This window comes from Nilaparvata lugens, chromosome 5 (genome assembly GCF_014356525.2).
Source record: "Nilaparvata lugens isolate BPH chromosome 5, ASM1435652v1, whole genome shotgun sequence".
NCBI lineage: Eukaryota > Metazoa > Arthropoda > Insecta > Hemiptera > Delphacidae > Nilaparvata > Nilaparvata lugens.
This window is the reverse complement of record NC_052508.1, coordinates 4758110-4785777: the sequence shown is the minus strand read 5'-3', so window position 1 is coordinate 4785777 and position 27668 is coordinate 4758110. Positions and strand designations below refer to the sequence as shown.

The 27668-nt window shown below is 36.9% G+C and overlaps 2 protein-coding genes across 4 annotated transcripts; one reads left to right on the top strand and one right to left on the bottom strand.

The window, feature by feature from the left end:
• LOC111044801 lies at nucleotides 1–20434 on the bottom strand. Of its 3 annotated transcripts, none has more exons than XM_039429770.1 (8): nucleotides 20321–20434; nucleotides 15259–15363; nucleotides 14394–14537; nucleotides 12194–13687; nucleotides 7352–7599; nucleotides 6424–6536; nucleotides 4834–5058; nucleotides 1–1349 (listed from the first exon to the last, which is right to left on the bottom strand). In XM_039429770.1, exons 5-8 carry the CDS (start codon nucleotides 7360–7362, stop codon nucleotides 397–399), a joined length of 1302 nt encoding a protein of 433 aa, XP_039285704.1. In that variant the 5' UTR covers nucleotides 7363–7599; nucleotides 12194–13687; nucleotides 14394–14537; nucleotides 15259–15363; nucleotides 20321–20434; the 3' UTR covers nucleotides 1–396. The 3 variants fall into 3 exon arrangements, with proteins under 3 accessions (XP_039285704.1, XP_039285705.1, XP_039285707.1); XM_039429771.1 differs by having other exon boundaries at nucleotides 20357–20406; XM_039429773.1 differs by lacking the exon at nucleotides 20321–20434 and adding an exon at nucleotides 20163–20287.
• On the top strand, nucleotides 19352–27204 carry LOC120351552. Its single transcript, XM_039429346.1, has 2 exons — nucleotides 19352–19390; nucleotides 26641–27204. Exons 1-2 carry the CDS (start codon nucleotides 19352–19354, stop codon nucleotides 27202–27204), a joined length of 603 nt encoding a protein of 200 aa, XP_039285280.1.
• Nucleotides 27205–27668: the final 464 nt, after the last annotated feature.

Below are 27668 nucleotides of genomic sequence, written 5' to 3'. Positions count from 1 at the left end.
TTTTTATTGTCATCTTCATTCATATTAAACGGTTTTAAGAATTATTCAAATCAAAATAGGCGAACTTAAAATAAAAATGATCTACATAGAACATACAAGAGAATGGAGACATAAATTAAATCCTTAAGATTTTTTGTAGCTTAACTGAAAAAAAAATTACTGGTAAAAAATAGTATAACTAATATTTTCTGCCACAAAATTCTCACTTATTACAATGAATTCTTGAAACGTATTTATCGCAATTCTTGTTTTGTATAACTGAATAATGCATAATATGTTAATTAACACTAATATTAACCCACTATGTTCCAAAATTGAAGCGATTTCTCAGCCAGTTACGCTCTTCCACCTGATAATTAACATAAATTGCACTAAGATTATTGTTTTGGACGGTGATCATTTTGTGCACTCGCTTATTTCAGTTTGCTGGAAGCTTGTATCCGGCTTGACTAGCATAATGAAGTTGTCGACATCGACCGATTGGTTTGGTTGTCGATATTCATTTGGTTGCTGGTGGTGAATGCCAGCTAAGGGTTGAGACGTGGTGCTGGTATCTGGTGCCACGGTGGGGGGAGGCAGAAACAAAATGGAGTTGTTGATTATCTGTTCTGGGGTTGCTTGAGGTGCGGGTTCCAAGATGATAGACGAAACAGGGGGAGGAGGAAGAGGAGGAGGAGGGATTGTGGTGGTGTAGAAGTAGGAGTTAGTTGCTGTAGGGAGGATAGGGTTGTCGGTGGTGGTGGGGTAGATAGATGAGATTACGGGAATTGAATTAGCTTGGTTAGGGATCACATAAAAGGAGGGGTTGTTAGGCTGTTCAAAGATGATAGGTTGGCGAGGGGAGGAGTTAGTGGATCCATATATTATAAATTGGCCTGTGTTTGATTGATTAGGGGGTGGTACGAGGCGAATAAAATCTTCAGGACGGCTGGTTTGTGGCTGATTGGTTATAACCTTAAGCGGAGTTGCCGGTGACTCAGGGCCACTCTCGTACAAACTCTCGGTGCCGCTGGTGGTGACATCCTCCCAGGAATCATCGTCCTGCTCTGCATTCTTGATTTGCTGAGTGGGCGTTTGCAGCGGAGGCCGGAAAGGCGGAAGTGGTGGTTTGGCCAGCAGACTGAGCTTCACAAAGTCCTCCTCACTCATCTTCTCCAGGTCGGAGCGTCTGATGTTGACCGGCTCGTTTCGAATGGTGAACGTGATGTTCTCGTACTGGGTGAACTTTGCACCTGAGGGAGATGCAACATCTTCGTCGGATGCACTGCTCTGACTAGTCCGCAGTATCCCTGACCATTTATTTGGTTGTCGCAATTTTGTACTTCTGCCAGGCTTCTCTTCTGTCCCAACTGTAAATACATAAGTTACACATCAAGTTGCATTTGACAATAGTTCAATTGAAATCTAACTCGCTTGACTGTGTGTTGTGCAAATGAGAACTTGAGTCTAATTCAAATCCTACCTTATAGTTTTCGAGAGCCAGGTTTCTTCGTGACTTTAAAATAAGAAATATCTTACATCGCGAATCATCGCGGTCAATTTTAATAGATGTGCTTTTAGGAGGACATTCAATTGAATAAATCTTCAATATAGCACAAAACAAATATTCAAAATTTTCAATTTATAGAACAATTTACCGATGTTGTAAAAAATTGCACTTAAGGTGTTGACAAAACCGCTTTCTATGAGAGGTTTGAATTGTATCAATTTTTTGAAGAATGTAGTCCAATCAATGAAAGGTTATAGAGGGAAAAGTTGGAAAGACAATTTTTGACCCCGCAGTTCTGTTTAGGGTAGTAAGGAGGTAAACATACCAAAAGTCCCCACCACTACCCCCTGTGCTAAGGGGGTGGGGGTGGTTTAAAGATAACATTTTTGTTTTTTCGCATAAAACTCAAAAACTATGTAACTCAAGGACTTGACTGTCATATAACAAATTAAAGCTTACATAATTTCCTACAATATTCATTTTAAATCTTTTATATCTCCTCTAATTTCGAGATATCCGCTCTTGAAGGTGTGACATTTTTGAAAAAACACGTTTGCCACCAATTTTTTTTCTATTTTTGCTCTTATAACTTTTTGAAAATCAATGGGGAAAATCCATGTTGATTATGAGCTTATAGAGCATTGAATTTTCTTCAATTTGATGTATAATTTCACACTTTAACGAATTCCCCTACACCCTTTGAAGCAGCTTTAGTATTGAGTGTGAAATCTCTATTTTTGCAACGATAGACCAATTGACAAAGGCATTTGGAGGGAATGTTTTAAACAAAATTTTTGACTTTACAGCTTTGTTGAGACTAGTTAGGAGGATAATATATCAAAAGTCCTCATTCCTAACTCATGTGCTAAGGGGATGAGGATGGTTTAAAAGCTGCATTTTTCAGCGTTTTGCTTTCACGATCATAACTTGAGAACAATGCATTCAACCGACATAACTAACAATTCAAAAATGAAGCTTCTTAAATTCTCTACACTTTTTGTTCAGTAGAATTTTGTGATATTCCCAACAGTTCCCGAGATATTCGCTCTTGAAGGTGTGTAATTGTTAAAATAACAGGTTTTTATCCAATGTTTTGCTCTTTCAGGGCTTATAACTGTACAACAATGCATCATAAAAACTGATGCTTATCGTAGGTTTGTAGAGCATTGAATTCTCTTTGAAATGATGTATGATTTCACTATTCCAAGTTTTCTTTTGATTGTTATAGCAGCTTCAATGTAGGGGGTGAAATTTGCATTGCTGCAACAATATTGATCGTTGACAATGGCATTTGAAGGGGGTGTCTATGACGCAATATTTGACTATGCAGGTTGATTTGGACTAGTTGAGAGGTGAACATAGCGAAAGTGCGCATCTTTATCCCCTCTTTTGAAGGTGTGGAACCGCTGAGTTGACACTTGTTGCAGCAATTTCACTCCCTACATTGAAAATGCTATAACAATGGAAGGAAAACTTGTAATACTAAAATCAAACATCATTTCAAATAGAATTCAATGCTCTACAAACCTACGATAAGCATCAGTTTTTATGATGCATTCTTGTACAGTTATAAGCCCTGAAAGAGCAAAACATTGGATAAAAACCTGTTATTTTAACAAATACATAGCTTCAAGAGAGAATACCTCGGGAAGTGTTGGGAATATCACAAAATTTTACTGAACAGAAAGTATAGAGAATTTATGAAGTATCATTTTTGAATAGTTAGTTATGTCGGTTGAACTCATTGTTGTCCAAGATAGCTACAAAGTCAAAAATTTTGTTTAAAACATTCCCTCTAAATTCCTTTGTCAATTGGTCTATCGTTGCAAAAATGGAGATTCACACTCAACACTAAAGCTGCTGCAAAAGGTGTAGGGGAATTCGTTAAAGTGTGAAATTATACATCAAATTGAAGAGAATTTAATGCTCTATAAGCTCATAATTAACATGGATATTCCCCATCGATTTTCAAAAAGTTATAAGAGCAAAAATAGAAAAAAAAATTGGTGGCAAACTTTTTTTTCCAAAATTGTCACACCTTCAAGACCGGATATCTCGAAAACAAGAGGATATAGAAAAAGTTTAAAAATGAATATTGTAGAAAATTACGTAAGCTTTAATTTGTTACATAACAGTCAAGTCCTTAGGCCGGTTACAGAGCTCGACCGACCGTCAGTGCGTATGTACCATCCTGACCATACACATCCATAAATCAGTTTTATCCATTCAGAGCTCGACCGACCGTCAGTGCGTATGCACCATCCTTTCCATACGCATCTATACATCAGTTTATCTAACCCACAAAATGGACGCATTTACAGATTGTTCAATTGCAGCTTATTATCTTCGTAAACGAAAGATTAAAAGACGAAGATATCAAGTTCACCTGATGGTCGCCCAAAGAGCATTTCAAGGGGAATTCAGTACTATATTCACATTATTGCAGTCAGGAATACTTGCAGTCACTTTAAACTACGGATCAAATGAATGTAGATAATAATATATGATTTTTCCAATTAAAAATTTAGAAATGATTGAAGAAATTTATAGAAAAACTCTGAATTGAAATTTCACTATTAATTGAATTCATTCATTATGCTATTCAATTCAATATCAGCTGATTGTCGAGCAGAGGTGTCAGCACATTGGTTATTATTGCGATCGGGCTACTGATCAGTACAGCTCTGAAAGCTTCAATAGCGCGTCAGTCGACCGATGGAACGGATGCGCTCGAGCTCGACCGATGGTCTTCGTACGCAGTGTAAAACGCATGGTCCTGACCGTGCGCATGCGTGCCGTCAGTCCTGCTCTGTACAGATACATGGAATATCAATAAAGACAAGCGCGACTGACGTACGCACTGACGGTCGGTCGAGCTCTGTAACCAGCCTAAGGGTACAAGTTTTTGAGATTTATACGAAAAACCAAAAATGATACCTTTAAACCACCCCCACCCCCTTAGCAGAGGGGACTTGATATGTCTATCTCCTTACCACCCTAAACAGAACTGTGGAGTCAAAAATTGTCTTCCAAACATTTCCCTCTATACCTTTTTTTGAGCATTCATTGCCTGGACTAATAGCCAAACATTCAATTTTGCAAAGATGACACGTTACGAGTGATGAATGTTTCGTTACAAGTGTATGCCCAATTTATTTATTCTTTTATTCACAAATACACATAATCAAATTTAATTTTCTGATGATATAAGGAAGCATTCAATTTAGATATACCAAGAGATATAATAGAGAAGATTATACATGTTAACGAGACGTTTATGGCAAATTTCCTGATGATACAAGAAAATATTTTCTGCAAGATACTAATTCCTGATAAAAACCTACCTGGTCGTGAGTTGTTGATGGTTATTCGGAAGTTTTCCGATTCATTCAGTATCTTCCTCTCTAGACACGCAAACGGACTCAATTGCTCAAACTTTTCAGTCACATTGCTTTTATCCAAGCTTGGATTTCTCACTCTTTCGGAAGGTGATTTGGGAGTCGACACTGGAATAAATGCGCTTTTCTTTGCACTTTCTCTTTTCAATGTGTTTTGCTCACTCTCAGTTTCTGCGAAAGATGTTTAGTAAATTTATATTAAAATCAAATAAAATTCAATGAAATAACAAAACAAATATGGCCGAATAGCTCACGGTATTTTGAGTGTAATCATGACATGGACAATAGGATATAAAATGAGCCCCAGTCCTGCAAAAACCAAATAGACAAAGTGCAAGGAAGATACAAATTTATAAATCAAATGAGACGATCCACCACACTTGTATGCATAACCACACAGCATAATAACTATCGAGTACATAAGTAAAGTTTGAAAAATGTCATGTCATAGATACTTACAAGGAACACCAGTGATAGAAACAAATATCAAAACGAATCACAATATTTTCTTATATATGACTGTGGTTATATACATATTTTGACTCTAATATTATATTCCCAAGTCATTCTGATGCGCTGGATGACTGGTAAATAGACTTTTTTAGGCCCGGTTGCACAAAAACATGTTGAATTTCAATCATGATTAAATTCCACTAGAACCAATCAGAGACTCTTTTGAAATGAAGGCTTTTGGTTGTTGTGACATTAATCACGGCTATAATTTAACAGGTTTTTGTGCAACCGGGCCTCTGTCTTACATTATTGAAGACAGTGTTCTATACAAAAAATGTCAGATCTGTGCATGCATAGATTTTTCAAGTGGCTACAGTGAGGTACACGTTAATGGCTGTGGAGGAAGATAGAAGAACAGCATTGCCGATTTTCTGCCTTGCCTATTGCCTTTTACAGAAGGTAGCTGATACCTGTATATCTGATGTAGGCCTAACTGTTCATTATAGTTGAAAATAATAAATTATTTTTTATTCGCCAAGAAAAAATATTTTTCAATGGTTTGATGAAAAATTTTCATAGTTGAGATTAAATAATTTTTATTTATATTTCTACATTGTTAAAAACGATCTGGCAACGTTGAGACCTAGAAAAGGATAGCGCTGTCTGTTTTGTCCAATGATAGCAACACCAATGTTGATAAAATACTACCATTATAACGTGAACCTCACAATAGTATCAAGATTTTCAAAATTGATTTTGCTCCAACTATAGCGGAGGCTTCTGTAATTATTTATTCAAATAGCCAATTACCTGAAAACCAATTCATGTACGTTTAAAATCAAATTGAATTAGTTACAGAGTTCAATATCAATATCTGACGAAATTTGGAATAGGGATAGTTGTGGGCTGTGCCTGTTGATTCTTTTCCATTTACTATTTTTAGTGAATATTATAAGAAAATTCTACTGGACATTTTTTGTTGCAAATTTCATGTACAATCTATGGTGTTCGGCTTTTACACCTTTCGAGGGACACTCTGTGAAATTTGCGCTCTATCCAATAATTGAATGGAGAGTATTGTACCTTTATTGTCAGTTTCCCTCCAACGATTGAGTCTTGAAGAGAGACCGCCAGTCTTTGGTGGAGCTGTCTTGGTGGGTGTCAATGCCGGATGCTTATTGTCATCGCCTTCGACGCTGAAAATGATTGCAAATCATGTTTAATTTTAATCCCTGAAATCAAACATGATTTGGCTTCCAAAAATCATTCTTAGTTCATTCAATTAGTTCAATTATTAGTGTAGTTTGGTTCAGTTGATCCTATTTCGGAATCTAGCCAACATTGAACCAATATTATGGAAGAGCATAGCCTCCCCTGGACCCATCGATGCTGGATACTCAATGCTGGGATTGCATGGTTGCCATCTTTTTTTTATTGCGGATGATGTCCTCATGAGCGTTTTGCTTGTGCGTGGGTAATGGTGAGAGGGTGATATGATGAGATGATCAAATGTCCATGCCTACCGGCGGGATTCGAACTCACGACCAGGTAGCGCTAGCAGACTAAAGAGCGTAACGCCTTAGTCGTTCGGCTATTCTAACGGTAGGGTTCAAACCTTTCGTTTTTTACCACCCCCTTCTATTATAGATATCGGTGATTCAAGTAATCCAGGTACTAATAGTTGAATTACAACTCACCAAGAGAATATATCTTGACATGATTGTATGACGAATTTTCATAATAAATGAGATTAATATTCTGGTAGGTTATTACACACACAGCTGTAAACAATTTGGCAACAGTGCAGATTTGGTAAAGGATAGAGCTGTATACCTTGTCTCATGTCAGACAAGGATAGCAATCAGGTGCTAAATTTATAGTTAATGACACAAAGTAGTAGTATTGGAAGATTGTGGGACGAAATGTAACCTCATTTAAAATGTGATCAACCGGAGGAAAAGATACATAAGAATGTAGGCGCAATTAGTTTTCCATTATTTAGCCTACTTACTCGAAAGTCATTTTTTCGTTGTCCCACTCCCTCCTCCAGCCTCCATCGGGACCTTTCTGTCGCTGTACTCTCGCTTCATCTATTTGATGCCGTTCCTCGCGCCAATTTTCGTCTATTCTGTTTCTCCTCTCCCTGTTTCCTCCTCCTCCTCCTCCTCGTTCTCTCTCTCCTCCTCCTCCTCCTCCTCGTTCTCTCTCTCCTCCTCCACCTCTTCGTCCACCTCCTCTTCCCCGTTCATCATAGTTTTCCTTCAAAAAAATAGTTTGAAATTTAGGCATCCAACAGAACTAGAATTGATTGGAAGCAACAATAAAAAATTGAGAATAAATTTCGGTTTCTAAATAATCATAGTTTCGAAAAAGTGATAGATAGTTATAGTGACTAACTGGTGTGGTATTATATGAAGAATTATTCATAAGAGAAATATTAGAAATGACTAAGGGCCGGTTTCCGAGCTCGGCATCTATTAGTTCTGGACTTACACAGTCCACGACTCAAATAAGCGCTCGGGTCTAAATCGACTTTCTGAGTCATGATTTTATCTTCTGAACTCCGGGGTCTATTGAGTTCTCGACTTATTTGAGTCCAGAACTTTAATGTAGTAAACATGAGGGAAATTCACAATATTTTGCTGTTGTATTGTTGGCATATAGCAAAACGGAAACAGCTGATTGCAGCGGGATAATTCAAATGAGCATGCTCTCCAAACTATGTGAAATTATTTTTCCTATACCTCCTGTCTAAAGTGCTTACTTTACTCCCAGGAACATAATACTAAAGTGTCACTTTTTCGCTCTTGGTAGGAAAAAACAGAAAAACTCCCTAGAGCGTAAAAGTGACTCCATTTAAATAACATGGGAAGCATCTCTATTTTAAAAACGTACATTTGAAATAGGTTAGAAGGTCTAAGCTCAGATGAGGAAGCATATAGAGTAGTCATTAAACCAACTAAATTCAATACCTCAACCAGACATTTGATCAATATATGAAATTTATTTTTTTATGCTAAAATTATTACAAACTTCATATTACTACAGTTTACTAAAAAATGTATAAATTTTTTTTATTCCATGTTATTAAAAATACCAGCCAACGAATATTCCTCATTAACTAATCAAATTTGAAACGGGAACTTCATCATAGCTGTAGTTGTAACGACCATTGTTGTTGCAAATTTTGCCGACAGATAGCGCATAGCACTATCGGCGGAGAACAAGGTCTATAAATAATACAGGAGCTTCTCTTTGTCTCAGAAACAGAGTAACGGACAGCAACACTCACAGTTATTCAAAAGTATTCTTTTAGTATCTATAGTGAGGTTCACGTTATAATGGTAGTGTACGATTTGCAATAGTGTTGCTATCCTTGTCTCGTTCAACAAATGTAAAAGAGTTAGGGGTTGGTTTTTATTTGGGCTACATTTAATAATGTTTTATTAGGATAGGTTAGGTTTTTGCTTTAAAATTGCAATATGCTAGAAGGGGCTAGGGTCTAGGTGGAGTTATGTTTTTTGATGTTTCAAAGCACAGAATTACAAGGAGTTTTATAGGAGTATTATAGGTTTTTTCTCTGTTTCAAAGGTAAAAGGATAGGTTAGGCGGTTAGGATTTTGCTTTGAATCACATGTTTGTGAACATGTTCATGAAATGAACCACATGTTTATGTTTTGTTCTAAAGATGACGAATAAATCTAAAGTATTAAATGTGAAAGGGTTAGAGGTTAGGTTTTATCTAGGTTATATTTAATAATGTGTTATTAGGATAGGTTAGGTTTTTGCTTTGAAATTGCAATATGCTAGAAGGGGCTAGGGTGCAGTTAGAGTTATGTTTTTTGATGTTTCAAATGTGAAAGGATAGGTTAGGGGGTTAGGATTTTGCTTTGAAATCTAAATTATTAAATGTGAAGGGGTTAGGGGTTAGTGGTTAGGTTTTTTCTGGATTATATTTAATAATGTTCCATAAGGTTAGGTTAGGTTTTTGCTTTTAAATTGCAATATGCTAGAAAGGGCTAGGGTCCAGGTAGAATAATGCTTTTTGATATTTCAAAGGTGGATAGATAGGTTAGGATTTTGCTTTGAAATTGCAATATGCTTGAAGGGAATAGAGTTTTTTCAAATAGTTATGTTTATTGATGTTTTAAATGTAAAAGGGGAGGTTGAGGGTTCGGTTTTTGTTTTGAAATGACAATATGCTGACTTAGTTATAGTGTTTTTTAACATCAGTTAAATAACAACTGTTATATTTTATTAATTATATTTTTCAAAAGTATTCTTTCTTTTATTAAATAAAATAATAATAAATTGATTATTATATTGAATTTAATGATAAATCATCATTGGATAATAATATCTTCATCAAATAGAATGACGATTGGCTCCAGTTACAGTGCTCGGTAACCATCATCACGAAGAACGTTACATTCAAAGATCTGACTGAATGGAACGGGAAAAACCCGTTGCTAACGCATGCGCGATACGGTGCTGTCTGAGACAAGGAGTGGTTTGTAAATAATACAGGTCATGACACAATCCCGTGATGCATTGCAAAATCGCCATTTTATGGGGTTCTAGTTCACCAATTTTCAAATTTATCAGCTGTTATCATTATAGATTGAACAACATGATGTGTTATTTTGTTATATTGTTCAAGGAATATTGCTTGGCTTTGAATTGTAAAATAAATTCTTCCCACAGAATAATAATATTTAGATTCCAACTAGGAACTGAATTGTTGATTTTTTTGATAGGGAACTTCATACTCTTTTTGAGGTTTGCCTTTTGTCCCAATGCCTTATGAATCATAACAACTTACAAGAATAAGAAAAAATTTTAATAAAAAAAAAAAATAACTATTGAACAATTTATTATTGAAATTTCATTTTAAAAAATCGAAAACCTGAATTTACATATTTTCTGAACCAGAATATTGTTTTTAAAAAGCATAATGATCTTGTTATGAGCAGATTGGAATATTTCAAATGTACCGCCATAAAGGCTCCACATAATGGCCACTCCATAAGGAACATGAGTGTCATGACCTGTATTTATAGACCTTGGCGGAGAACTGTGATTACAAGCCAGCTGTTTCTGTTTAAACAATAAATAACTATACTTTGTATAGTTAAACATAATAATATTTGCAGTTTTTATAAAAATGTAGGTGGAGGAAAAATGTTGTGTATATCACGAGTGAAAAATGTTTTTTCTCCCTCAGGAAAATTGTTGCCCTCGGCTTCGCCTCGGGCTTCAAACTTTTCCCTCAGGGAGAAAAAAAAAGTACTTTTCACTCTAGATATACAAATAACTATTGTGAAAATATGTTTCGATTTTATTGTAGGCCTATTCAAAGCAAAACCCAAACTTTTCGAAGATGAATGAATAAACATTTCATTTTACGTTATGCTATTATTGATCATTGATCCTAACCAGTGATTTTGGAATATAAATTTCATTAGGCTATCAAGTTTGAAAACGCATTTGGTTTGAAAAAATGTAATAATGATTTATTATTATTATAATTTGTTGAATATGACATTTATTAATAACATTCAGATTGGAATATAAATTCCAAGGCAATCCTTGTATTATTTTTCTTGAACAATTTCAGGTTATGTCACATTCGTAAAATAAGAGTTTTTACACATAATTCTGATACAATTTTATTGCAAAATAAACTTGCAAACTATAAATATTATGAATTTAGATGGACTAATCCAAAAAAAAATAGGTATTCCATGACATCTATTTGGCTTTTCATCTACTCCAAAACCATAACTGAATTTTGTTTGCTCAGTTAAGTCTAGAACTTGAATTGAAACCCTACCCCAGTCGAGGATTTGAAATTACGCTGTTTTAAGTTCTGGACTTAACGATAAATCCCCGACTCGAAAAGAGGTGAGAATCTAACTCAAGTCCTGGACTTATAAGCCCTTCACTCAGAAAGCGAAATTGTAAACTCCAGGGTCTAACGTGATCTCTAAACTCCAGAGTCTATTCAAGTCCTCGACTACGTTAACGCTCTGACTCGGAAAACCAATTTCCTGACTCCAGAGTTTAAAGCCAGTTAAAGTCTATAACTTAGCTAAATGCCGAGCTCGGAAACCGGCCCTTAATATTGAGTCGTAGATCAAGTCCTACTCCAATAACCTGCAAATTCAAACATTTCCGCCACCCCCGCCGCCAATCATTCAAAAAATCCCGCCACTCCTAATACCCACACTGCTAACTCACTGTAAATTCACAAGTGTCAACACTGTCAACCAGTGTTGAAAAAGGGCCCAGCGTCCGAAAGCGCTTCACAAACGTGAGTAGAAGCTAATAGCTTTTAATCATAAAAATCAGACTGCTATGTCGTGATTTTAAGTAATTGAAAATTATTAATATCTAGATGAATAAAATGATAATTTCCATTCTTGATCAGGCTGTGTAAAATTCTATTAGATTCAGTCATTAAATTTCCATATTTGAATCAACTTACAATACATTGTAAGCCTTTGTAAACGGTTTTGATTTGGAGAAAAATTCTCATAGATGAAATTTCGTGGTTTTAGGGAATATAATATTAATTAAAAGGTCAAAATCAAAATTTTTGAATTCAACAAGTCATTGCACGAAAAATCAATTGGTCGAGTTATAAAATAGTGGTTATAAATACTGGTTGCCCAGTATTGGATCCCCAGGCATGTAAAATGATATACAAAAAGAGCAAATACACTTTCTAGTATACAATGTGTGGCCTGGTAAATTAAACCGTCTCTCAGTCTTATAGTTTTATAATTAATTATTACAGAGATTAAAATATAACAATTTGCAAGCAATTGTGAAGAAATTGATTTAAACTTACCCTCTGCGGAGCTCCTTTGCCCCGAAATTCGTGTCCCAAATCACGCCTGTTTGTTTGTGGTCTGTCTCTGCTGTTGCCAAAACTACTTTCACGGTCTGGATCGGAGAGAAAACTCCTAGGATCAGGAGGGGGACCCGCTCCCTACAAATATCAATAGCACTGAATGTGATGCTACATTGTAACTCCAATGATATAGAATGGCGGTTTCATTTTCTTAATAGTATATTTTATCAATTATTAAATATCTAAATAATTTAATTATTAATTCAATTATAAATTAATTATTAAATTTTTAATATTATATTGTGTGGAAATGGGACAATAACGATCCAGTATCATACCATATCATTTATTGGATTGACAATCATATTGAAAGTTTCATAAAGATTGAAAAATCAATGTCGTATAATATTTGAATTACAATTTATATCATGTTACCAATATGGGAAGATACAAAACATATCTTTTAAAATTCTTTTTTTCTTTATCTTCTGGCATTATCATCATCTCTCCATGCCACAACTGCTATCCTCCGGAGATCATCCTCCACTTCATCTCTCATTCGGTTGCGTGGCCTCCCCTGCCGTCTTCTACCCTCCTTCCTGGCCCATTATAAATTGTTTTTGGCATTACATGTTCTGCCATTCTCTTTACATGACCAGCCCAGCGTAATCATTGTGATTTGATGAATCGTACCACATCCCCACCCTTTAGAATTTAATTTATTTCATCATTTGACCGTCTCCTCCAGACTCCATTGGCATTGATGCCTCCATATATGCGCCTAATAATCTTTCTTTCGAAAACTCTCAGTTTAGAGGCAACTGCAGTTACATTCCAGGTTTCTGAGCCGTTTGTGATTATTGGTCTTATCCGTGTCTTTTAAATTGTGAACTTGGTTGCTCTAGATGGTGACCGAGAGGTAATTAATTTAATATTCGCAAAGTATGCACGATTCCAGCTATCAATATCTGTTTTATCTCATCACTCACTTTATTGACACTATTCTAGCCAACACCCATGTATGAGAAAAGCTGTATGCTTTTAAAGTACCATCCCACAGCTTCGAAGTCATTTATAAATCTTCGACCAGCATTTCTTGTTATCATCATTATGGTTTGTTTCTTCTGCATTTACATACAGGCCCCTCTTCTTCCCTGCAGTCAGGAGCTCCTCGAACATACATTTTAGCTCTCTTTTGTTTCTGGCACTGAGTACAACATAATCGGCATATGCAAAGATTTGTGAACAATGCAACCTGTGTTGGTCACACTTTCCAGCACCTGCTGAATGGCAATTTTGGAGAGAGTTGCTGATAGAGCATTATTTTGACATTAGATCACAAATGGATTTCCGTATAATAGACAATATTGAAAATGATTTAGTATATCTTAGATTAATAGCACTAACCTTTTCCATAAGTTCACTTCCTCTAGAGCCTGAGGTAGTACCAGGTCTATCTCTACGTACACTGTCGCGAGAGGGTGGAGTATCCTGAAGCCAATCAACAATAGTATTGAAATGTATGGAATTTAAAATCATCATTGACTGTATAAAAAATATAAGGTTTTCTATTGGTGGAGTCCTTCAAGGGAGGTTCCACCTAGACTGAACCGGAATAATATATGGATTAATGAGTTTCATTACTGTTATACTTAAGCCGGGACTCAATTCAACTTGTACATCCGAAAACACTTTATAGACTGCATTATTTTAGTGGGCTGAATTGAAATGTTAGATCTAGAAAAACAACTTCTCTAATATTGTAGCAACTGTTCTTGATTCGAGTTACGGTATACACTTCAAGATATGAGTAAATTTGTATGGCTTTTTGTTAAGGGGAGTCCCTTGCGGGACGGTCTCACCTTGTCTGAATTCAAGCCGTCAATGGGTCTTACGACTGTTATACTTCAGCCGGGACCGACAAATTATCTAAATCATTTTAAAAAATTATTGAAAGTATTAACAGTACTTATTCAACGAGCAACATATACTAGAGAAGGAATGAATCAAATTTAATCTTGAAACCAAATTCTTGGTACGATCTGCAATTGAAAAAAAATCTACAGTATCCCATCAAAAATCTACAGTTCGAATCCCATCCCCATCAGTAACTTGAACATGACTGCCCATTTTTTGCAGGTTTAAGTTTCTTAGTGTACGATTTGACTGTGCTGAAATCACTAGTAGAATACGTCACCTGATAAGAATAATTGGCGGCCGCCATGTCTCTTTTGCTGGGCTTCATGGCGGGTGTGCGTTCACGGGGCCAATCTTCCGTGGAAGGTTTCAACTGAACTACAGCATTTTGTTGTTCAGCTAGTTTTTTATCGTCTTCGATTTCCTGAAAAATAATAAATTATTTCGTCTCAATCTTTCAAGTTGTTGTCTTAACAGCAGTAACTAGGGACTAGAGAGCTACTTCTTCTCTTGAGGGAAAAACAAGGTCCATTTTATAATGGCAGCATTTGATAAACATTGGTGTTGCTATCCTTGTCTATCATTCGTAGATGGCGCTGTACTTTTATAATTCCGCATCGTTTTTAACAATGTTTTTTCATTAAATTATTGCAAAATATATTTTATTAACAAATAAAATATAATTGATCATTTATAACAAGAAGGAACAGTAATATTACGCAACATCAAATATACCGAAATCACCTATCTTTTATGGAAGACAGTGGCAAGTCAGAAAATCGGCAACGCTTTTCTTCTATATCTTTCCACTGCCATTATAACGTGAACCTCACTATGTATAGTAAATCACTAGTCCCTAGTCACAATGCCTTCAGCCGGCCAGGTTAGCAAGAATCTATATAGTTGGTTTCGAATAATTGTTAAAAAATACTTTTCAATAATTAAATTTCTTCGCCAGTTTCTACATGAGCAACTCTGTGATCCTGGACGTGAATTTCACTATATAGACTATAGACCAAATTGATGCCTCATTTTCATTTCCAGCTTTAGAACATTTGAAAAAGTCAATATATATATTGTGATTGTGCATTGTAATAGTGAATGGCTCAAAACAATAATCTTTGAATCATGGACGAAGAACTTACTTTTCTTCGTCTTAGAATCAACTCATTTTTACGTCTTATCTCAGCTATTTTTTCATCCAGACGTCTTGCTTCTTCGTCCGCCGTGGATGCCATTTTCACATCAATCTAGAATTCATACAAGCGGTCATTAATGATATGAATGAGTAGAATTCACAAGGGCCCAGCCACAAAGAAAGACCGGGCTTTAAGACATCAATACATAATGTTAAAAAATACACCATAGCACACAAAATAACGCTAAAAAATAATATTAATTTAATAATAAACTCAAGTTACAAACTATCATCAAATAAGGGAAAGATCTTGTAAGCTGCAACCAATGATAAGTGCTCTCGCCATGTCGCTTGCCAAACTGGAAAACTTGGCAAATCTTTCTATCCACTTGACTAGTGCCTCATCAAGTGATATATTTAACAAAAATCGGAGCAAAGGCAAGTAAAGGCGATCGCTGGCATAGAAGGAGTCCTCACTCTTGCGCTCGTCTTGTCACTATTTTCACCGCATCAAACTTAATGGCAGGGTGTTGTACACTTTTTTACCTATATCATTGGGATTCAATTCATACAAATTTGTACAGTACTGTTCCACTCTGATTACATCTCTAGACCGAGTACCATAATGATGAATGCTTGCACCAGTCGTCCAATCATCTTTCACTTTGTAAGCGAAGACTATCAAATGGCATATCATGGCTATTATGAGCCTCTTCTTGCATATGGGATTCTGTTTTGGGCTGGCTCCGCTGTTTCATGAGCCTCACAATCTTCTTTTGGGATCGAAAAACAGCTGAAGAGTGTGCTGAGTCAGCCCAAAGCAGAATCCCATATGCAAGAAGAGGCTCATAATAGCCATGATATGCAGTGATCACTGCTTGGGGAACTAACATTTTTGAAAGCCTTGACATGGCATAGGCTGCTGAACTCAAGCGCTTTAGCAAGGAGTCCACCAAGAGAACCCTGATCCACAGAAACCCCCAGAAAGTTGGTATCACAGGGAGACAGCAGCTCAATTCCTTCAATCAGAAACTACAGAGGCCCAGCATTTACAATTCTTTGGCCCGGTTGCACAAAAATCGGTTAAATTTTACCCGTGATTAATTTCACAAGAATCAATCAGAGAAGTCCTTTTTGATAAGAATGCTTTCCTGATTGGTTCTCGTGGAAATAATCACGATAAAAATTTAACTGGCACATAGAATTAAAAACTTGATTAATGCTGTTTTGTTTACATTGGGCTCCAACCTATTTGCAGAGCACCAAATTGTAATCTCTGCCTCTTCCAGGACAGCACTTCCCACAGTTTGCAACTCATTGAAGTTTTTTGCAGAAATTAGAAAATTAGCATCATCTGCAAAGAGCACAGTCCTAGCTGAAGGCACATTACCAGGCAGATCATAGCCATATACCAGAAACAGTAAAGGGCTCAGGATTGAACCCTGAGGTAATCCTTTTGACATCAAACAGGGAATTCTTGTTCAACGCCTTTCCCTCAGAGCCACTCACCTCCACAACCTGACTCCTACCCTTAGACCCGACAATACTCAAAAGATTACTCCTGACTCCAAGATAAGACAATTTGCTAAGCAGAATCCTATGATCAAGACTATCAAATGCTTTTTTCATGTTTACAAAGAAACCTAATACTTTGCATTCCCGATCAAGTGAAGTATAGATCTCACCTACAAAATTCTCCACAGTCGACTTATTTTGCTGAAATCCAAATTGACTCCTGGACAAGTTATTTTTCTTCAAGTGATCATGAAGAGCATCATGTATATATCACCCTTTCCTAGGCCTTGGAAACTGATTGGCGATTGATCTGTATAGTTAGCCATTCACTTCTAGATCCCTTCTTGAAAATTGACTTCACCTTACTCATTTTAAGACGATTTTGTGACTCCATTCTTTAGCTTCATCATGACCAGTGGGACTGCTCGATTGAAAGCCAAACTATAATTGTGCATGAAGCTACCAATCCTCTCATCAAATGAAATGCCATCAAGATAAACTAGATCCCAGTCACAACTATGGAGAAGAATTGTAGGATCGATGGCGTCATGTCATGAATAAAAAAATATAGCTTAACAAAAAACACTAAAATGATCAAGATGGCAGTGATCAAGTTCAGATTAAAAAAAAAATTATATCATATGAGGCCTTGCTCTTTAACATAATGGCACTTTATCCTGATAATATTTGAGACAGGTCATCATTCACATATTCGTGGACATCGTAATAGGCCCTGGTTCTCTGAAAACCGGTCACAACTCTCTCGAACACGCTGAGGTCCAACTGCTTCATCCCTGCAGGCAGCCTGTTGAAGTAGCATAGCGCTGAACTCCTATAGCATACCCACGATCTCTGAAGGCGCACCCTGGGGACGTCAAACAGCTCTCGATGCCTGGTGTTGTGGTGATGCACATCAGTCCGAGTCAACAAATTTTGTTGATTCTTCTTCACGTACATGAGGCAGAGAAGGAGGAAGTGGCTGATTACAGTTAGAATACCCAGCCTAGCAAAAATGGGCTTGCAATGAGCAAGATGTTCGCTTCCAGTGATGATCCTGGCGGTCCGTTTTTGCAGCTTCAGTATGTCCACAACCTTGGCTGAGTGACCACACATGAGTGGAGATATGGCAGTGGAAAAGTGCATGATACACCATGACCAGATATGCCTCCGTCACATGTCCCCTCAGCTTGAGCAAAAGGAAACAAATTCGGGACAGTCTCTTGGTCACCTGCTGGATGTGGCTGGCCCAGCTGAGCTTTGAATCCACCATAATGCCCAGCAGCTTCACAGGCTCCTGATCATGAGGCAGATTACGCGACAAACTGCAGACGATGTTTTGTGTCTTGCTCACATTTAGCTGGAAACGGTTTACCAGGAACCATGAGGTTGAAGACCGCAGATGCTCCGCTGACCTCTCCAACACCTGCTGAAGGTCAATGCCAGACGACAGCAATGATGTATCATCAGCAAACAGGAGAGTTGCACCATTGTCATCCAGGTCATTGATCATCACGATGAACGGGATTGGCCCCAGAATTGAACCCTGAGGCACCCCAAACCTGACAGGGAGTGGACATGAAAACAGCTCCACCCAATGACACCACCTGCGTCCTCCCAGTCAGGTATGACTCCAAGATGTCAAGAGCAGAGTCCATAACCCCATAATAGCGAAGTTTCTTGATTAGTATGTGATGGTCCACACAATCAAACGCTCTGCTCAAATCACACAATGTAAGTGCCAGGGACTCACCATCCTCAAACACTGATCCAATTTTCTCAGCCACTCGATTCACTGCATCAACAGTCGACCTCCCCCTACGAAACCCAAACTGCATACTTGAGAAAAGGTTGTTTATCTCAAAAAATCTTCAAGTTGGGGTTTTATGACCGCTTCAACCACCTTCCCAAAGATCGGAGTCACAGATATTGGTCTGAAGCTGTTTAGGCTCTGGTGGTCACCATTCTTATACACAGGAACGGTTCTAGAGGTTTTCAGGAAGTCAGGAAAAATTGCAGATCTCAGGCAGTCATTAACTACTGTAGCAAGGGGGTCCGCAATAACATCCACCACCTCTCTAAGCATGAATACAGATGCCTAAACTTGCCTCTATTTCTTGGCAAGAATGATCTTTCAAAGACAACATTTTTAGATTTGTTTGTACCTCATTGAGCTGTAGAATGAAATCCTGCGCCAGGTGGTCTGACAAGAAGAAACCAATTACTCTCACTAACACTGACTCAATATAGACAGCAGTTATGGGCTCTTTATCCAAGGAAGTAAATAAATGCGGAGTTATGATAGTGAGCTCCTCAACCAGAACATGTAGACCACAAGAGTTTAACATGGAATTTAGCTCCTGCTTAGAGGTAGAATCACCCAAGAAATCAACATCAAAACCCCTCACGACGAAGATGCCTATAAATCTCGGCAATGTCAATATCAGAAGACGATTTAGTTGACCCAAGAAACACCCAATGTCACTCCCAAATGGCCTATAGCAAACAAAAAAGTGAACATCAAAAACCAGAGCAGAAGCCTCAATCTCGCATACACCAGTCAAGGAAAAATCCGAAGCAGTAGTCCCATGACGGACACATATGGCTACACCCCTACCTCTTCTATGGTGAGGTTCACGTTATAATGGCAGTGAAATAAGAGAAATAGGAGAGCAACGTTGCTTAACCTCTGTCTTCTCAATGCCTTCTATAGACGGTAGCTGATACACGTTATTGATGTAATAACAACTGGTCACATTAGTTTAGAATAATTTTATTTTATTATCAATAAATTAAAATTTTCAATACTTTCATAATGAATTTTCATAATTAAGATGAAATATTTTGTTAATTAATTATTAATCATACATTGTTAAAAGACTATCTGGCAACAGATCAAAGCGTGAAAGAGACAGCGGGATTCGCCTTCTTGATAGACAAACAAACACTGCCATTATAACGTGGACCTTACTATAGACCTACAATCATTGAAAAATATATTGTTTTGGCAAAAATCATATATCTAAAATAGAATTGTTTGCTATTGATAGAATAAACAATTAAAATCAGATAATATTTACTGAGAGAACTGGGATCACATTACATTACATTACAAAAAGAGTTATAGATTATTCTTTATAGAGAATTAAAGGTGGACCTACATTCAATATTAATTAATTAGGTGCATCATCGTAGCCTATACAGTATAGGCTACCCAGTTTGATTAAAGATAAATGTTCATCGGATAGCTTATTAGGCCTAGATGATATAAAAATGCATACCGGTATATTATTAATGAATTCTTTACTAAAATATTTTCAAGAACGCTTAAGCATAAAATAATATTAACTTGTAAGTTTATTATTGTTTTACAGAAAATATTATTATAATGTTAGTAACCTAGAAAATTTACACAGAAACACAACAGCAAATCAGATCCCATTTTCAAGTTAGGCATTATTGGGTAGAATAATTATGATTTTCTAAAAACAATCTTTCAAATGAAAAACTGTGACTTGCATCAAGAAGCATTCAGTAATATTTACAACAATAATTACATTTTTAGAAGAAATATATTTTTGTTTTGAGGTTACCAACAATCGGGAATCAGGACAACTCAGCCAGCTTAGGACTACTTGACAGGTTGACACTGTAGAGCCAGTAGAGCCACAGTATACATACAGTACGGAAACTTGGCTATATCCTGACGCCAAAATCCGCCATCTTGTTAGAAAGCGCCGCATTGTAATAGTATCGATGGTAGGTTCGGATCACTTCAATGATCCGGATCAATTGATCTCATTCACTGCCACGAGCCAATCAGAAGACCAGGATTGGAACTTCCCAAGGTCACGTGACGTGTTTAGTATTGGGGTCATGTAAAAAGCATTGGTTAGATAGGCGATTGATTACAAGTTTCCATTCTGTATATTCTGTGGTAGAGCGACCCAGCAAACAGCAACCACAAAGTAGAAGGAATACTTTCTTCTCTGTGGTAGGAACTAAGGCACTATAAAGACTGGGTACACGCAGTCGCCATTTTGTTCCATATACTTCCCATCTTTCATACGCGTTTACATTGAGTGTGCTATGAATTTGCTAGTTTTGCAACTGTAATTTTAATAAAATAGCAATTATGGGGGTTGCTTCGCACCAAATTGTTGCAATAATGATGCCAAAGGCTTTCGAACCTTTCGTTTTCCGTCTGATAGTTCTAGAAGAGCTATTTGGCTACAAAACTGTAGACGTACTAAGTGGAAACCAACTTCAACTTCCAGACTATGTGAGGTGAGTTTTACACATTTTATAACTGTAATGAAAAACCTCTGCATTCTAGGCTTTATTGATCAGTAATGAATTCATAACAGATTCAAAATTAGAATAAATAGTTCAACATCTGATAACAGAAATATAAGAAGAAAACACTAGTCATATGATGATTCAATATCATCACATTCTTCCCGTCTTTAGGAATTCAATGAATAGTCTTTCAAATAAGAAGGCATTTTGCGCTCTCTATAAGATCTTCGCAGGGTGCCATCAGGAGGCTCTTCTTCATCACTGAGGGGGAATCCTGTATTTGTTTCATCTTGATTTTCTTGATTGTTCTCAGGCTCTGCGTGATCACTAAGGCTTGATCCTGCATTTGTATCATCTTGATTTTTATCGTTATCTTCTTGAATGCTCTCTTCTCCTCGAGGGGCAAGGTTTTTCAATGATACAGTTGTCTCTCTTCCATCACTAAGCCGTACCTTGGCATATTGTGGGTTGATTTGAAGAATATCCACCTCCTCGACCAATGGATCGAATTTACTTCTTCGTATAGGTACTTTCATTAGGACTTTGTTTGAAGGGGCAAGCCAGGTTGGAAGTGCTATACCATTAGATGATTGTCTATAGTGTCGGAACATCCTATCATGTGGCGTCTCATTAGTAGCCGTGCACAATAGGGATCGAATAGAATGTAGAGAATCTGGGAGCACAGATTCCCAATCAGATACATCCAAATTTCTATGCTTCAATGTAAGAGACACTGTGCGCCAAATTGTACCATTTTCTCATTCGATTTGGCCATTTCCTGGTGCATTATAAGGTGATGACATGGAAGTGGCTACTCCTCGATTATGAAGGAATTCCTGCAGCTCTCTGGATTTGAAAGAGGTTCCATTGTCAGTATGTACATAAGAAGGTAAACCAAATGTGGTAAACAAGTTCACAAGGCACTGAATTACAGTTGATGAATTCATATTCGGACAAGGGTATGCAAACGGAAACCTAGAGTACTCATCAATTATTGTCAACAAATATTTGTTTTTAGTTTTTGATGGAAGAGGACCCTTGAAGTCCACGCTTAATCTTTCAAATGGATGTGTCGCCTTTATGAGAGTGGATTTCAATTTCTTGAAAAATTGAGGTTTTATGGCATTACATGTTTGACATGAAGAAGTCATTTTTCTGACATCCTCAACTGAATAGGGTAAATTATGAGTTCTTACCCAATGAATCATTCTGGTCACTCCAGGGTGACACAAGTCACAGTGTAGGGAGTGTAATTTATCGGTTTGAGTTGCATTACACACTCTGGAAAGTGCATCTGCTACTTGGTTGTCCTTTCCTGGTCTGTAAATTGTAGCATGACATCTCCAATCGCCATTGTCGTATTTTTTCATTTTTTATTTTATTTTGATGAGTCATATCAAACATGAATGATACAGAGCGCTGGTCAGTGATGATTTTGAAGAATCTTCCAAGTAAGAAATGTCTCCACTTTTTAAGAGCACACACAATAGCAAAAGCCTCTTTTTCAATGGATGAATGTTTACGCTCACTATCATTCAGCCTCTGAGAAAAGAATGCTACTGGACGTCCACACTGTTATAGGACAGCTGAAATTGAAAAATCAGATGCATCTGTTTCAACCACAAAAGGTTCAAAGTCGTCAATTGTACTAACTACTGCCTTAGAAATCTCAGTTTTGAGTTGATTGAAGTCAGCTATAGCTTCAGAAGTCAAAGGAAAGGTCTTTGCTGTAAGAAGCCGTTTAGCTTTATCTGATAATAATTGGATATCCATTTGGAATAGTGTGCAAACATTCCAATTGTTCGCTCAAGAGCCTTTCTATTATCTGGGGGTGGAAGATTGAGCAATGGTTTCAGACGTTCAGGGTCAGGAGAAATTGTCCCATTTTCAATTTTATAGCCAAGCAAGCTTATTGAAGTAAGTGAATATTTGCTTTTTTCTGTATTGATTGTAAAATTATATTTTTGTACTGCATCTAAGAATTTTTTGAGATTCAAATCATGTTCCTTCTGATTCTTACCACATATTGTCACATCATCCAGGTATGCATACGTTTTTTCAAGTTTTTCATTATTAATAACATTATCAATGACTCGCTGAAAAGTGGGTACACCATCTGTCAGACCAAAAGCAAGCCTTCGAAATTGATACAAACGGCCACATGCCTCAAATGCAGTGAAAGGTCGATCTTTTTCTCGTAGGGGTACCTGGTGGTAAGCGCTTTTCAAGTCAATAGTGGTGAATACAGAGTTTTTTGAGACCTTAGAAACAATATCTTCAAGACTAGGGAGGGGATATGCGTCAAGATGTGTGTATCGGTTAATAGTTTGAGAATAGTCTATTACCATTCGCTTTTTGTGATTCTCGTTCTTCACTACAAATGCTTGAGCTCTCCAGGGAGACCTGCTTTCTTCAATAATTCCATCAGCTAGCAGTTTCTCAATTTCTTTCTCCATGAAACTAGTGTCTTCAAGAGAATGCTTTCGGGATTTAGTAATTATAGGTTTAATGTCTTTAGTTAAAAACTCAAAAAGTGGTGGAGGTTCTATCTTTGCTGGAGCCAGATAATTGATAGTCAATGGGGGTTTAGTTCCTCCAAATGAAACTCTATGTTCAGAGTGTTGATTAAGTAAGTCATGTCCTACAATAACATTAGCACACAAATCAGGCAATACACTGAATTTTGTTTTGGGGTAATGTTGACCTGAAAATTCTAAATGAGCTACACAATAAAAGGAAATGTTCTTTCTTAGTGATGTTGAAGCCATGGACACTGCACCAGTTGTAGGGTACATTTCAAGTCCACATTTTTTAGCAAAACAGTGTGAAATAAATGTTTCAGAGCTTCCTGTATCTATCAAAGCAGAAGTAGGAATGTTGTTTACCTGAGCTTGTACTGTAGCATTTTCAAGAACAGTAGAGGCTGCAATAAGCGCCGAAGATGAAGAAGTTTTAGTAGATTTGCAGACATTTTTCCAATGACCTATTTTCTGGCATTTTTCGCATGAGTCATTTAGTGCAGGGCACTGCTGACGTGTTTTATGTTGCTGACGACCACAAAAATAACATTTTTGAAAACTTGAGCTTCCAGTTTTTCAGCTGACAAATTTGTTTCTTTACATGAATTTCCTGAAGAATTATTTAAAGTGGCATTAAGAGTTATTTCAGAAGAGTAAGAAGCTGATTGATTTCTGGCAGATTCCAAGGCACGTGCTTTTTTAATAGCTTCATCAAGAGTTAGCTTGTCAAACTCCAAAAGTCTCAGTCTTATCTGATGAGAGCTGAGGCCCCGGATAAATGAATCACGAATGTATGTTTTCCTATGAGTTTCAGAATCAACATCTGCAAACCCACAATTCTTACTCAGTTGTTGTAAAGCTTGGTTATATTGGTCAATTGTCTCATCTGAAGACTGTTTTCTAGTTGCCAATTTATGTCTAGCGAATATTTCATTTATTGGTTTTACATATGCAGATTTTAGTGCGTCAATAGCCGAAGTATATGAATTTTTGTCGGCAATTGTTTGATAAACAGAATGAGATAGAAAGTTGGTAAGCAACCGCAACTCACTTTCATCATCGATGTCTTCTTCATCAAAAGATGCGATGAAATTCTCAAAAGTCTTTAGCCAGAAGTTCCATTCTTGTAGAGCTGTTGGAGAATTCGGATCACCATCAAACTTGTCTGGTTTCAAAAATTTGTCCATCATAACGCGAATTTTCAGTTTTCGTTTCCAGAAAAGATTTGAAGATTATACATTTGTTGTTGAATAGAAATTGTGAAATAGAGAATAGAAATTGATTGACTCGTATTTGATAAGATGAATTGATTTGATGATTTTGGATTACTGATCAATAAATTGTAATGAAAAACCTCTGCATTCTAGGCTTTATTGATCAGTAATGAATTCATAACAGATTCAAAATTAGAATAAATAGTTCAACATCTGATAACAGAAACATAAGAAGAAAACACTAGTCATATGATGATTCAATATCATCACAATAACTTCAACTTATATTATTCTGTAACTATAAATTAAAAGTTGAACAAGTTAAAAATCTCTAATCTGAATTAGAAATCGATCAATTAACCTAGCTTTTGACGTGACAACGTCTTATAAATTGGTTTGCTGGGTGACACTTCAAGAAACTGTGTTACGTTCGGTCCCACGTTATGCGCTCACAATGAGAGCGAGTGAGAGCGTTCGTTTCGGTTCACGGTCGTTTGGAAAGAGCACAAATAGGAGCAGTGGCGAGCAACACAGCAGCAAGCCCAGCAACCCGAAGGCATTCACCTGGAGAGAGAGTGAAACGGAGCAGTCAACCTGCGCAGGCACCGCAAGCAATCTCCTGCGACTGCGCCTGCTTAGGTGAATAAGTGAATAGGTTATGTTGTAGTAATCACAATAATGCATAATCACATAATCATGTATAAGTGAATAGGTTATGTTGTAGTAATCACAATGTTGTGGTTCAGTGCGAGATTCTTTGTATAAATTAATGTTTTGAATATAATTCTTTGTATAAATAAATGTTTTAAATTGTTACTATTATTTCATCCTTCTTCCTACTATACGAATGAATATTCACATTAAAATTATTTTACCACTCAAGTCGTTGTCACGTAAAACTTTCACCCGTATACCGACTTTACAGGCAACCATGCAATTTTTTTTAACTTGAAAAATGCTGAGTAACTTGTAGGTTATAATTTGGAAAGCATGCCTTGTTATGGTAGCTTTTTTCAATTTATCATAAGAGGAATAATTTCACATTATAATATCAAAAAAATAGATTCCACTACTATAGTTTCAATGAACTTATGGATTATTATTTGTTAGCACTAACAACTTGCAGACATTATGTGGTGAAAAGTCTATAAACAGTCAACATTTGCAATGGGCCCTCCATGGCCTAAAAGCTTTGCTTTAGTACAGAAAGTTGATTTTTCCACCCAATAATAGTCTTTCTTAGTATTGAAACCAATTTGTAGTTAATTTTAATAAGTAGTATGCTAATGAGTTTAAGTAAGCTACACTTAATCACATAGGTTATTATGTAGGCATATAGACTATCTTGGTAAATGAACAAAAGTGGTGAAAGTACAATAACTTAGTTTTATAAGAAAGTGTGAATTTGTCAATTTCAACTGTGGTGGATGAAAGCTCTGAAACACTTGATGCTGAAACAGTATTATTTATTAACTGTTAATGTGATCCGTACTAGATAATCCTATAATTGATATGACCCTGCATCCTGGATTGGCTTGTACAGCAACAGTAGAAGCCATTCTAGGATCATATAGTTATGCCGATTATTTGAATTTGGGTTGTAATTCAGTTACTGTTACGGTATTTATAGAGCCCTAGTAGGAACGGGGCCGCGGAATTGGAAATATCTGGAACTCAAAATATCAATGTTAAATGTCCTATGCTTGAAAACTGTTGCTGGGTGGAACTCCGAATATTTGTCAGACAGCGGAATTGGAAATATCCGGAACTTGAAATATGTTGCTAGGTGGAATTGGGAGTATCTGGAACTCAAATAATTTTGTTGGTGCTAACAATATTTTCCAGGCTCTTCTCAAGTCAAAACGAATCCTACTTTCTGAGTTTGCTGCTCATCAAGGCATCGTTTTCCACTTCAACCCACCTGCCGCTCCTCATCAGGGTGGTCTCTGGGAAGCAGCCATCAAGAGTATCAAACACCACCTCCGCCATGTCATTGGTGAACAAATACTGACACTTGTTGAATTCACTATGCTCATCACTCAAATAGAGGCAATACTAAATTCTCGACCTCTTACTCCTCTGTCAAATGATCCAACTGATATATCCACCCTAACACCAGGTCATTTATTGACTGGATCACCATTGGTTGCCATTCCTGAAGAAGATTATCAAGATGTCAACCTCAATCGCCTCAAACACTGGAAACTTATTGAAGCACTACATCAACACATCTGGAAGAGATGGCTTTTGGAATACATCCACACCCTTCAACAGAAAACTAAATGGAACAAGGCTAATCGCAATCTACAGGTTGGAGATCTTGTCATGGTCCATCAACCTACTCCACCTCTCACATGGCCACTAGCCCGCATTATTGATGTCCATCCAGGAGAGGATGGAGTTGTATGAGTGGTTCACTTGAAGACTCAACAAGGAACTCTGACTCGTCCATCACACAAAGTGCTTCCGCTACCCTTGAACTTCGAGTGATTTTAATGCCAAGTTTGGCATACTTGTAAATAGTATCATGAACTCTATTATTATATTCTCCAGTTGTAGTATTATTTTGTTATTGTTGAATCCTAGGAGGATTCAAGGACCCTGCTATATTTTGTATTTAGTATTATCATTTTATTGTAGCTTGAGAGTCCTAAGCTAATTTGTAATTTGCTGCCAGCCCTCAGTTAGTTACTTGTGGTTGCACAGTTAGGCCTACCCTTTCTTTCTAATCTAGCGCATGTGTTCAGTGGGAGCATCCCTGTTTTTGCATTCGTTGTAAGTGACCATTAGAAGAAACTTCTAAACCGCTCTCGTTTGAACCACTTCTGTTATAACCTCTTATTATTGCGCTCTTATTATTACCAGTATTGTGG

Bases quoted from the DNA above. Each gene is read 5' to 3' on its own strand.
- LOC111044801 (XM_039429770.1), bottom strand. The intron at 5,059-6,423 runs GTACAATACTCT...CATCTTTCGCAG, and splicing joins GAGGGAAACTGACAATAAAG to AAACTGAGAGTGAGCAAAAC. The intron at 1,350-4,833 runs GTAGGTTTTTAT...ATGTATTTACAG, and splicing joins CATCAACAACTCACGACCAG to TTGGGACAGAAGAGAAGCCT.
- LOC120351552 (XM_039429346.1), top strand. From the start codon at position 19,352: ATGACGGACACATATGGCTACACCCCTACCTCTTCTATG. The intron at 19,391-26,640 runs GTGAGGTTCACG...AATATTTTCCAG, and splicing joins ACACCCCTACCTCTTCTATG to GCTCTTCTCAAGTCAAAACG.